The following is a 13,817-nucleotide window of genomic DNA, read 5'->3' as shown; positions in this document are numbered from 1 at the left end:
TGGAAAAGATGGGCATGATAAAAACAGCATGTGCTAACACCTCAGTGAACAAAGAAAATTTAGATACCAGCTTGTCATTAAAGATGATAAGGGATTGAGGTAGGGTTCTTCAGGAAGAGGTGCTGATGGCAACTTTGAAGGGTAAGGAAATGGTGTCTGATCAGTGGGAGACACTTATACACATAGCCTTGATTTTAACATAACATGCCAGGCAGGAATATATTTGGTTTGGGTCAGATGCTCACTCTACATCTCACCTGATTTTACTCTCCATCGATTTGAAATAGGGAGTGAAGTTGGACTTTGCATAAGACAGTGATCTGCCCAAGCTTCCCAATTATCACCCCCCCCATCACCCACCCCCCACCCCCCAACACACACACACACATTCCTATTGTGCAGGTTGGGTTAAGATCAGGGCTGACAACATCACCGAATATAGGAGTAGGAAACATTAGAATGACAAGAAAATTTATGAAATGATTTGCTGAGAGCCGACTGCAGTCACTCTGGGGAAAATCATGTGCATGAGATTGCGTGATTGAGAACTGGTTCAATACATTAAATACAGATGTGCAAAATATAACCGTGTATACCATATAATCAAAGTCAAATATTTCTGGCATTAACTTGGGATTACAAAAACATCTCTCATTTATCTTCCTTACAAATATACACCAATATCAAACTTCATATTTCTACTGATAATACCTTTATTCAGGTTATGTTTAACGTGAAAATTCTGTTCACAAATTGCTCCATAAGATTCACTGGCACAAAGCGCAAGATAATTACCACTTGTCTGCAGTTGTCATCTAACTGGAGACAGAATGCACTAAGACACATATATGCCTTATGACCTTGACATTGCATCCATCTTTGCTTGGAGCTATCCAGATCTAAAATGTAAATGACATATCGTAACATGGGTACAGATGGACAGAAATCTGTCCAGTCCACTAAAATAGACCGTTTCACTGCTTTATGATTCTAAATGATGAACCACCACAAATTATTGAAGCAGATGGTCTATTGCCTGCTACAGAAAGGAAACACATTTAAATTACTTTTCCAGCCTATTTTTGATGAGACTCGGACCATGTTCGTAGAACAAAACAATTTTAAAATATTCAGCTAAAGAAGTTAATGAAGAATTGACAAAAATAAGTCCTTTCGAAACAAATGGCAAGTAATCAGAAATTCCTCTCAAATGACATGATAGGTGGTGCAACTCTCCATAAAATGTGCAAGCCTATTGCTCCTATAAATTCATCAGGGGATGGGCTCACCCCTAGCACTTCCTGATGAAGGTTCGAGTTGAAGAAACAGTCTTGACTGCCATTTTCCTTAAATGTGACTTCCATGAGTTTTAAATGAGTTGCAGGAAGCTTTACTGATAATCAAGGAACAACACCAACAACATTCTTGGAGATTATGGGGAAAAAATTGTCCTATCACTACAAATAAGGGTTTACATTATCAGTCAGAAGCAAAAAGGTATGCTTTACACATTCCAACCATCCCCCCCATCCCTACCACGCTCCCCACTTTTCTACTATGTCTGTTATAGCAAACTTGACTAATGCAAATAAGCTGATTCACTATGGATATTGAGCTAATTTTTGATTTTCTTTTTCACAAATTGGGGCTGAATTAAATGTGGCAACATCAAATTTAATAAACTGGCAGCCAAAAATCAAGAGCTGTGTCGACAAAATGAAGTACTCAGACCACATTAATGGCTGCATGAAAAAAAACTGAAGTCAACAAATTACTCCTCATTAATCCTTTGATCAGACGACAAGCAAGTGCCACTAAAAATTAATGTTACATGGAATATAAATATAAGCCTCAGACAGACCGAGCAAAATTTAATATGTAGTACATGATTTCTGATGGAGGCACTTATGAGACGAGGTCATATAGTTTGCATTCTCCCTCCACTTGTTCTAGTCCCTCTAATTTCCCCATAATTTGTATGAAGCTGATTGCATGCTCACTGACTCAAGTCTTTGGAGAACTAGAGTTAGCATCTAACTCATTTAAAAGCCTTCAAGCTTATTATTTCAATACAATCAGGAGGGGAATCAAAATTACATGGTAGTAGAGAAGACATGTGGAACTCAGCTTACAAAATCTCTGAAGATAACAGTCTTGTCAACTATAGATCTATTTTGTATATTTTGTCTAACCAAGTAAACGAACCTCTTGACAGCAATGTCAACTGAATATCACTTGAAAATGGAGAACCATAATGTAGTCAGCAGCCTGCCAGTCTGTTGGAACAGTTTGTTGCTAATAAATTTACCTGATTGGAGCACCTTTAGCCTGTGCAGGTCTCAGCATGACAGTTATTGTGGTTGCTGTTTCATTAAGAATTGCATCTTCATAGTCAGGTAAAGTAGGCGCTGTTGAAATTTAATTTAAAAAAAAAACATTAAAATGAAATTTATTATATAAAACAAATTCTAAGCACTGTCCATATGATGTTGATTAATGTGAAAGATTTTAGAAAGTTAGAAAAATGCAAATTTCAATAGTTCTACTCAAAGTCCTTCAAGATAAGAATGTGCTGAAATCTAGTGTTTAGTATTGTAAGCATACATTTTCTCTCGGGAAGAAGGAAAAAAATCCTCCTTACATTCTATCATCATAAAGCAGCTGGGCAAGTACATGAAAGCTGCTTGGGAAAATAACTGCAATCTTCTTCCCACTGGGAAAATTAGCCTTTGTTCGGTGCTTCCCCCTATAGCACAACTGACATTAAGAACTCATCACATATTGGAATCATGACATGTCATTGGTATATCATTTTACTTTACAACTCCTAGAAATAAATGATCAAATCTGTTATGAAATAATTTTACACAAATAGAGGAAACATGGTTTCATCTGTTAAAATATGGTAAAATAATAAATGCACAAAGCATATCAAGTGGTTATAGAGCTACACCTTTTCAAAGAATCCAATGTAAACTACCATATATGTTCCTGCTTTTTAAATGCTCTTTCTCTTACCCTTCCAGAACAATGTAAATGAAATAGATAAAATATTCAGCAATTATTTCAACATATATTTTATAAACTGCATTCTGACCTGACTCATACAAAAGTAACATTTCACTTTTATCCTGCATAGAATTGTATGAAGGAAAATATGGATGTAGATGAATAGGAAATAATTTTTAAACAGTTATATGTTCTTTTTGCCCCAGGCATCCTTTTAAAAAATCAGTACGCAGTAATTGTCTCTTTGAAAGGCTGTAACCCACCTTGAATTCATTGAAATTAATCAAATTTTTATTCAGAAAGAAGGGTTGCTTTCATAGTTTTAAATTTGTAATTTGGCAATTGACTGTGCATTCAAGAGACTTTTGTTTTTTTGATCAAGGCATCTGCTTCACTCAGGACATGATGCTTTTTTTTGAACAGACAGAACGCCTCTGAACCTCGTACAGTAGAGCCTTTGGTCTTCACTGATTTTTCTTAATCAAATTTTTTTTGCAAACAACAAGCTCATTAATTATATTATCTTTTAATTCTGATGATACATGTTCTGAATGTTAAACAGCTCTACAAACACTGCATGAGCAATAATTTCATGTTTAAAATATATTAAGATGTGCTTCTAAGGTTCATGCACTTTCTGATAGCCAAAAAAGGAAAACAATGAAATGCAGTAAAATGGTTGCTTTAAGGAAAAAGAAAGAATAATCTTTAAAGTGTGTTGCAATACAAAGTTTATAAGACTGTTATATTTGGAATTAACACTTTAATTTAGGGTAAAATGGAGGAATAATGGGGACCATGTGACCTGCTCTGAATTCTACCTGACAACAAGCTTGGATGGCTTGGTTATAGTAGTTTAAAGGGGGGCCCAGGTTGTCTTACTGGGAAAATGATACAAATGTTCACCCATGCAGACCATGGCCAGGGCATCAATGTTCACTTCAGGTAGAATGTTAGTCTCCAAGTCTCAGAGAGGTGTTAGAAGTGTTAGATTTTACAAATTGTTATACTTTTAAATGTCTATTTCATTTCAAGATAGAATGGAGTTGGGTGGGGGGGGCTCTAGAAGAAAGTTGATGTGGTGGGGGTGTTGTTAGAAGATAGTTAATCTGCATTTCTATCTGGATACAAGACCCATGTGATTTACATTGACATGGGGATGGGCTTTAGGTGGGAATAGCCATTAGGAATACATTGTAGGATCGGGTTGCATGTTTCCCCAAGATATTCCTGAACCTCTCAGGCATAAACAATCTGCAACAATATGAGGGAGAGAAGGGGGAAGGAGAGAGAGGGAGGAGAAGGGGGTGGGAGAGAGAGGTAAAGGTAGCCAGTCCCTATTGCTCACCACACAGAATGCAGAAGCTATGCTTGGATTGAAGAGATCAAGTTTGAGAGGAGTTAATATAGCTCAGTGGTTAATATAGCTAGCTAACTTTATATCATTTTCACAGATTTATAGAATTTTTTTTTAATTCGGCAAAGGAAAAGTAACCTAAATATGGACTGTAAACGTTGTGTGCATGCTTAGTTGGAACATTATTTCAAGACATTTCACCTATAGTTTTGTACAAAATATAATATCCAAATCAATTTATAGCAAGCACTATAATTTCTGTTTCAGTTTTGATAGAAACCTATGTACTTACCAGATATATTAGTTGTAATGTTAACCACCGTCGCTGGACCAAATCCCTTCACTGTACTAGCTTTAATTAAGAAGCGGTAGGTAGTCCCAGGATTCAGATGCGAGAAAACATGATGTGTACTATTCCACATTTTTGACACTATTTGAACAGGTCCAGCCACTTGGACAGCAGGGTCAAAAGATTTGATGCTGCTGTAACTGACCTGCCAAACATTAAGGAAAGAAAACAAAGGACGAGTTAGTTTTTCATCCTACTAAATCTTGAATAAAAAATGGCAACAAGTTATGACTGATCTTTAACATCTTCGAATTGATCTAATTTATGAAAAGATCAAGATATTGGATGAAGGAATGAACAGGGTTGATGTGCTTAATGCGGTTGGCATTGTCAAATGCATTTTGAAAGTCCATATACACAAAATGAAACATAATAGGTTTGTTAACAAAATAGAAGACTAGAGATTAAAAGGGCAGCAGTGGATAATAAGTTAGCTAAGAGACAAAAAGCAGGCTTGCAGTGAACAGACTGGAGGAAAGTATAGAACGGTAAATCCCAGGGGTCAGTATTAGGATCACAGCTCCTTTTGTTATATAAAAACCACCTAAGTTTTCAGAGAACACAAAACTCAGAAATGTAGTTAACCATAGGAGGATAGCAACAGGGTTCAGGAGAAGAGACAGTCTGGTAAAAGGACACAGTATAATAGATTACATTTAACACAGAAAAGTGTCAAGTGCAGCAAGATCAAATGAGGCAAAAGGAACGCAATTGCACAGCCTCGTTATAAAAATCCAAGTTATGGAATTTAGTTTCAGCAGGAGTATTTGGAAACACAGCAGATAGCACGTTTGGATAATTTCTCTCTCTCTAAGCAAAGACTTTCTCCTGCGCCATGCCCCGCCTCCTTCACATGAGTAAGCAGCATAGAGACAAAGTTTGAGAAAAAATGAAATAAAGAAAAATAAGTATCCCCAATTGAGGGGAGATGGTGGCAGAGTGGTAATGTCACTGGACTAGTAATCCAGAGACCCAGGCTAATGCTCTGGGGTTCAAATCCCACCATGGCAGCTGGTGGAATTTGAATTCAGTTAATAAATCTGGAATACAAAGTTGACCATGCAGTTCACTCATCTGGTTCACTCATGTCCTTCGGGGAGGAAATCTGCCATCCATAGCAATGTTGTTGATTCTGCCCTCTGAAATGACCTAGCAAGGCACTCATTGAAATGAATGGAATGAAAGTTGAATGAACAGTGAACGGGCAACCTGAAGACAAAAATTACCCCAGTGAGGGGCAGGCCAGGTCAACAGGTATTATTTGGTTGATGCAAAAGTTTGGGGCTGATAATTGGCCACCTTGTCCCAAATATGCTTTGAGCTACCTGGGTTCCTCTCTCAGTGAACATCAGCCTTATCTGAATACATTGAACAATGACGGAACACTGAATAAGCCAAGCATCAGACAATTCAATGTGGCATCAAGAGTAACGATATTTCATTAAAATGTTAAACATGAAACTTTCCTTATAGAACTACTTTGAGAATATTAAAAAGATGTGGGACTGAACAAACTGTAACAAAACATCCATAAACAGACAAAAAAAAAGCTACGGTATATTTTAGTTCTGGTCCATTAACAGGGAGACTGCAGGGAAAGAAATATATGATTCAGGGCTGGGTAGATGGCAAATAGGCACACAATCAAAATAACAGCACATGTAGTAAACATTTTGCTTATGCATTACAAAAATTCCTATTTGTAAGTGATGGGTGACTGAATAAGCATGAGTTTGGGATTTTTCCAATTTAATCGAAACTATATCGCCGTTCCTTCACTGTCGATGGGTTAAAACCCTGGAACTCCCTCCCTAACATCACTATGGATGTACCTACACCACTTGAACTACAGCGGTTCAAGACAACAGTTCACCACCGCCTTCTCAAGGGCAATCAGAGACGGGCAAGAAATGCTGGCCTAGCCAGCGACACCCACATCCTGTGAAAGAATTTTTAAAAATGCTTTCCTGCTTTCAGCCAATATTTGAAACGATTAACCCTCTGCAGACAACTTTCTCTCTTCTGGCACCTTTATAGCCACGCAAACATCACATGGAATGTTTATTCTGAGATGACTATTGCTACAAAAATTCAGGTTAAAAAAAGTACATCATCATCACTAATTCTATGAAGATTAGTCAAAACAATTCAGATTCATTACTTTTTTTAAAATTAAAATTATCGATTCAGATCCAGATGTTCCTTCCTGTAGCACCTGGAGTGTATTCTAGGTACTATGGAAATGCAAAGGAGATAAACCATTTACATTACATAAAACATACATGTTCTGTATGTCATCTTGGAACCTCCAGGACTTACCCAGAGATGGACTTGGCTTCCAGGTACAAGAGATACAGGACAAGGTTAGCCATGAAGCTGAGGCAGTAGAGTGAGGCGTCCCACCCCCTCCTGCTTCAGTTTTCTCTCTTTGAGGCATAACGGTGCCAGTTTTGGTAGTTTCCTAAAGAAGCTTGCACCTGAGCCTTCAATAGAGAGGGGCTGAGGGAGTCAGCTGGGAAGGCAAGGGAGACCCGAGAAGGTAAATGAAATCTTCCATTGCAGCCTTTTTGATCTCGAGGCATTATGCAACAGCAGCCAATCAGAAGCCAGAAGATCCAGTAGCTGTCAGTCAGTCACAGAGCTGCAGCTCTCCAACTGTATCTATAAACCTGCACCTCGCTGTCCCCCAACCCACCTTTTATAGACTCTAGCTCCTGCCAATGGGCAGCTTTTCTGGGGAGTGTGGATGGACCATGTAAAAGAACTAGGCTACATTTGGGAGCTGAGGCCTGGACAGGTGCTCTGCACTTTGTGTAAGTTGTGCCTGTCCACTGCCCAGACAAAACGTGTGCAGGAAAGGAGGGGTGCAAATATCTCATGAATAATCAAATCTATTACCTCATATTGTGTGATAACACCATTTGCTTCTAAGGGCTCTTTCCACTGCAGGAAGATTTTGTCCTCAAATGGTGTTCCTTTTAATGATTCACTCGGTACAGGACCAGGTACTGCAATTCAAAAGACATAAATATCATTATGTAATTTGTGTAGTAAATAAATAGCTCCAATGAAAAAGTAAATATTTTGCGTGTTGCTGCTTCTCTAGGACACATTATTTATTTCAACAAATCTCCACTGAAATTGAAATATCCTTTTATATTCAAAATTAGATTATATACTTGCTTGTATGGATGCAGCATTTGGCAGTTGCCTGTGAGGCAAATGGATGAACATTTACTTTGTTTATGCTAAAATACCAATGGCATCCCAAAACCTCCAGCTGAATGTAACAGTTTGTGTCCTTCTGTCACTATATTGCTGGACTTACTACATCAACACAAAGTTAGGCACACAATCACAGAATGGATATGGTGCAGGAGACGACCATTTGGCCCATCATGTCCACACCACCCTTCCGAATGAGCAACTCACCTAGTTCCATTCTCCCACCTTTTCCCCGTAACCCTGCACATTCTTCCTTTATATAACAGTCTAATTCCCTTTTGAATGTTTCAGTTAAACCTGCCTCCACCACACTCAGGCAGAGCATTCCAGACTCTAACCACTTGCTGCGTGAAAAAGCTTTTCTTCATATCACTATTGCTTCTTTTACTAATTACTTTATATCTGTGCTCTCTTACTCTCAGTCCTTTCAAGAGTGGAAACAGATGAAACGTGCCAAGGTGCTCCATAGGAGCTGAGAAAACAAAGTATGACACTAAGCCACATAAAGGGACATTAGGTCAGGTGATCAAAAGCTTAGTCAAAGAGGTAGCTTTTAACTGTCCAGAGGTGGAGAGGTGTAGGGAGGAAATTCCAGAGGTTGGGGCCTAGGCAACTGAAGACACGGCCATCAATGGTGGTGTAATTATGATAGGAAATGCACAAGTGACCAGGGTTAAAGGACTGCAGATACATTTTGGATAATTGGAGGAGATTACAGAGACAGGGTCAAGGCCATGGAGAAATTTGAAGGATGAGAATTTTTAAAAATCAAGATGTTGCTTGACTTGGGAGCCAATGTAGGCCACCTGAGTACAGGGGTGAGAGAGGGATGGGGCTTGTGAGTTAAGACATGGGCAACAGACTGAAATCAATATCTACACCACCATTGACACACTGTGGCTATAGGGTGTGCAATCCACAGGATGCAATCAAACAACTTGCTGAGCTTACTTCAACAGCAACCCACAGCCCTGTGACTTCTGTCACCATTGGTGAACAATATCAGTGTCATGCAAATATCATAACCTTTAAGTCACACATCATCCTGACTTGGACATATACTGCTGGCTTCACAGCTTCACCTGTCCCACCCCCCTTAAACAGTATATATTTCACCATATTTTTACTTCTCTTTAGTTCTGAAGAGTCATAAGGACTCAAACCGTTAACTCTGTCCTCCTCTCCACAGATGCTGTCAGACCTGCTGAGTTTTTCCAGCACTTTTTGTTTTTGTTTCAGATTTCCAGCATCCAAAGTATTTTGCCTTTATATTATTATACTGCTGTTTCATTATCATTGCTGGGTTAAAATCTGAAATTCCCTACCTAATGTCATTATCGCAATGAAGACATCATAAATTCAAGATGATGCACGCCTACCATTTCACAGGACAACTAGAAATGGGCAATAAATGTAACCTCGTCAATATTACCTATTTCTACATGACAAAAATAAATTTCCCACTGTGCTAGTATGCACCTGACATAAATACTCATTTGGAACGGGCATGTGGGTTATCCAGCTAGTGGTAAGTGCCCTTCAGACAATGCAGAGGTGATAACAAAATGTATATTTTTTACCATTTCTTCACACACCATTATAGATTGATTGAGAGGCATTTTGGTTTGCTCTAAAAACAAATAAACTGATCATTTATCAGTTAAATTAAAAATATAAACTGATTTACCTCCGATGATCAAAATGACCTGGTTAAATGTTTGTTTTTAGCTTCACCTTCTACCACCACAGCTTCCATTGGACTTAACACCTTCTGATCTAGGGTTTTTATTCCCCTCCTCCCAACACCACAAGATTCCTAATGGGAATCCTAATATCAGACATGTTTGGAAGAAGGGAACCTTACAGATGAACATGCCACTTTGACAGATGTGGGACAAAAGACTTTTGATTACATCATCAAGGTGCATGAATCACTGACACACCTCCCAGTAAACACCACATTCACAGTATTGCTGGTTTCAATAGCACAGAGAGCATGCCAGCTTGATCAATAGCCACCACACCTTCATTATCCCCACTCGCCATATTGCCACCACTATTTTTGTAGGTCCTGGCATACCTATCTGCCACTATCTTATCAAGGCAGATGCATTGATGTGTTTCTTATTCCTGGAACTATGTTGGTGAACTGACTGTATAAAATTGGATATAAACAGGCACTCTGTCCAAGCCCCACCAACCTTTTCTCTGGTAAATTATATTGGAAAATATCCACAATAGGTGATTTACCTTCATTAGTCGAATCAGAACTGGGTTTTACTCCCCTTCATTCCAATTAACCTCCACTAAGCACCAGTTAATATTCAGGTTAGTTTTAAAGTTCCTTTTTCCACAAGTGAGTGACTTCTGCTTTTACGGCAAAAACAACAACGGTATTCAGTGATCCAAAAAAATTACTAAGTAACCATTTATTTCATTAGTGAGGAATGCATTTTATCCAATGATAACTCCATACTATTTTTTCAACATGTTTTCCATCAGAACTACCAGGGCAAAGGGCATTTCAGTACATCTTATTATGTCATGAGAACCACCCCACTAAATTCCTCCCACAGTGCACCCTTCTCTGGGAATACAAGATTTGGCTCCAAACACTCATTCCAAGTAAAACACACAGGTTTTATTTATTAAACGGAAAGCAATAAACTACTTAAAAGTGCTCATACTAAAATAACAGTTGAAGTTTTACTGCTCATCAGGCCACAGTATTGAGAAAGGGGGGGGGTGGGGTGGGGGTGTGGAGGGAGAGGCTGGCTCCTCTCTTTTCCCACTCCTTGTTTGACCACCACAGGTTTTTTTTAAAAAGGATATGCTTGCCAATTCGGCAACAGTTTAACTGTTTAAGTGCTTTGACTGTAAAAGGCACAGGCAGGTTTCCTTGAGTTTTTTTTAAAAAGAGCATTGTACTTATTGCACTTAACCCGGTCTAAGTAAAACAATAAAAAAACGCTTCAACTTTCACGCACACAGACACTCGAAGTTCACACACATAGACAAATGAGTTACAGAGTGGAAGGATAAATTAAACATGTTTTTAGAGTCCGATAAAAGTTAAAGTTATACAGGTCTTGTAGATTGATGACTTGGATGGTTCCAAACTGGCTTGGTGGCTCTCAGGATTTGGTGCTGAATGACCTAAAGATGATGGCGGTCAACATATCTTTTCTTCTGGAGACAGCAGCTGCTGGGTTGATGTTTGAGAAATCTTTGCCTGTGACACTTGGATAGTCAAACAGCAGAAAGGATTCAAGCTGCTAGATGGGTGGAGAGAGAGGGTGCCCACTCGGAACCTTCTGTCCTCAAGCTCTTCTGTGCCGTTGGTTTCCAAACTGACTTATTTACTTCAAGAACCAGGGAGAAACAAGATTTTTTTTACCTGAAGTCAGTTTCAATCGTGTGACCACATGATCAACACTTCCACTGTCCACATCAATGATCCAAAGTTAGAAGCCTTTGTTACACAAAAGCAGATGCATGGTGGCTATTTACACTATTTTAAAAAAAATTCGTTCATGGGATGTGGGCATTGTTGACTAGGTCAGCATTTTCATTACCCATCAATGATTGCCCTTGTGAAGATGGTGGTGATCTGCCTTCTTGAACTGCTGCAGTGCATGTGTTGTAGGAAGACCCACAGTGCTGTTAGGAAGGGAGCTCCAGAATTTTGACACAATGGCAGAGAAGGATTGGCGAGATAGATCCAAGTCAGGATAGTGTGTGACTAGGAAGGGAACTTGAAGGTGGTGGTGTTCCCATGCATCTGCTGCCCTTGTCCTTCTAGGTGGTAGAAGTCGCTGGTTTGGAAGGTGCTGTCGAAGGAGCCTTGGTGAGTTGTTGCAGTGCATCTGCTGCCACTGTGTGTCAGTGGTGGAGGAGTGAATGTTGAAGTTGGTGGATGGGGTGCCAATCAAGTGGCTGCCTTGTCCTGGATAGTGTCAAGCTTCTTGAGTGTTGTTGGAGCTGCACTCATCCAGGAAAGTGGAGCACATCCCATCACACTCCTGACTTGTGCTTTGTAGATGGAGGGCAGGATTTGGGGAGTCAGGTGGTGAGTTACCCTCCACAGAATTCCCAGCCTCTGACCTGCTCTTGTAGCCAACAGTATTTATATGGCTAGTCCAGTTCAGTTTCTGGTCAATGGTAACCCCCAGGATGTTGATAGTGGGGGATTCAGCAATGGTAATGCCATTGAATGTCAAGGGGAGATGGTGGAATTCCCTCTTGTTGGAGATGGTCATTGCCTGGCACTAAAGTGGCAAGTTACATTCATTCCACACATCAGCCCAAGCCTAGATATTATCCAAGTCTTGTTGCATACGGACATGGACTGCTTCTGAAGAGTTGTGAATGATGTTGAACATTGTGTAATCATCCGTGATCATCCCCACTTTTGACTTAATGATTGAGGGAAGGTCATTGATAAAGCAGCTGAAGATGGTTGGGCCTAGGAAACTACCCTGAGGGACTCTTGCAGTGATATCCCAGGACTGAGATGATGTCCTCCAATAACCACAACCATTTTCCTTTGTGCTAGGTGTGACTCCAGCCAGTGGAGAGTTTTCCCTCTGAATCCCATTGTTTCCAGTTTTGCTAGGGCTCTTTGATGCAACACCCAGTCAAATGCTACCTTGGTGTCAAGGGCAGTCACTCACAGCTCCCCTCTGGAGATCAGCTCTTTTGTCCATGTTTGACAGGAGCCGAGTGGTCTTGGTGGAACCCAAACTGAGCATCAGTGAGCAGGTTATTGCTGGGTAAGTGCCGCTTGATAGCATTGTTGATGACACTTTCTATCACTTTGCTTATGATTGACAGCAGACTGATGGGGCAGTGATTGGCCAGTTTGGATTTGTCCTGCTTTTTACGGGACAGACATACCAGGGCAATTTTCCACATTGCCAGGTAGATGCCAGTGAGGTAGCTGTATTGGAACAGCTTGGCTAGGGGCACAGCTAGTTCTGGAGCACAAGTCTTCAGTACTATTGCTGGAATGTTATCAGGGCCCATAGCCTTTGCAGTGTCCAGTGCCTTCAGCTGTGGAGTGAATAGAACTGGCTGAAGACCGGCATCCAAGATGCTGGGGACCTCATGAAAAGGCTGAGATGAATCATCCACTCAGCACTTTTGGCTGAAGATGGTTACAAATACTTCAACCTCATCTTTTGCACTGATGTGCTGGCCTCTCCCCCATCACTGATGATGGGGATATGTGCAGAGCCTCCTTCACCAGTTAGTTGCTTAATTGTCCACCACCATTCAGGACTGGATGTGGCAGGACTACAGGTCTGGTCTATTGGTTTTGGATCGCTTAGCTGTCTGTCTGTCACATGCTGCTTCCACTGTTTGGCATGCAAGTAGTCCTGTGTTATAGCTTCACCAGGCTGACACCTCATTTTAGGTACAACTGGTGCTGCTCCTGGCATGCCCTCCTGCACTCTTCATTGAACCAGGGTTAATCCCCTGCCTTGATGGTAATGGTGCAGTGGGGGATATGTCGGGCCATGGGGTTACAGCTTGTGGTTGAGTACAGCTCTGCAGCTGCTGATGGCCCACAGTGCCTCATGAATGCCCAGTTTAGAGTTGCTAGATCTGTTTGAAATCTATCCCATCTAGCATGCTGATATTGCCACACATGATGGAGGGCACCCTCAATGTGAAGACGGGACTTTGTCTCCACAAGGACAGTGTGGTCGTCAGTCCAACCAATACTGTCATGGACAGATGCATCTAGGGCAGGTAGATTGGTGAGGACGATTTCAAGTAGGTTTTTCCCTCTTGTTGGTTCCCTTACCACCTGTTGCAGACCCAGTCTAGCAGTTATGACCTTTAGGACTTGGCCAGCTCGGTCAGTTGTGCCAC

At 40.4% G+C, this 13,817-nt stretch overlaps 1 protein-coding gene across 4 annotated transcripts in view; it reads right to left on the bottom strand.

The window, feature by feature from the left end:
* The window catches only part of ptprk (protein tyrosine phosphatase receptor type K), a 640,293-nt gene that overhangs the window by 171,478 nt on the left and 454,998 nt on the right, over window positions 1–13,817 (bottom strand). For all 4 annotated transcript variants that reach the window (XM_078542126.1, XM_078542128.1, XM_078542127.1 and 1 more), the window contains exons 9-11: window positions 7,614–7,723; window positions 4,659–4,860; window positions 2,309–2,408 (exon numbers count right to left, since the gene is read on the bottom strand). In XM_078542126.1, coding sequence (XP_078398252.1) covers window positions 2,309–2,408; window positions 4,659–4,860; window positions 7,614–7,723 — 412 coding nt within the window. The remainder of the gene's footprint in view (window positions 1–2,308; window positions 2,409–4,658; window positions 4,861–7,613; window positions 7,724–13,817) is intronic.

This window comes from Cetorhinus maximus, chromosome 5 (assembly GCF_964194155.1).
Source record: "Cetorhinus maximus chromosome 5, sCetMax3.hap1.1, whole genome shotgun sequence".
NCBI lineage: Eukaryota > Metazoa > Chordata > Chondrichthyes > Lamniformes > Cetorhinidae > Cetorhinus > Cetorhinus maximus.
The sequence above is the reverse complement of the archived record's forward strand: the minus strand, read 5'-3'. Positions and strand labels throughout refer to the sequence as shown.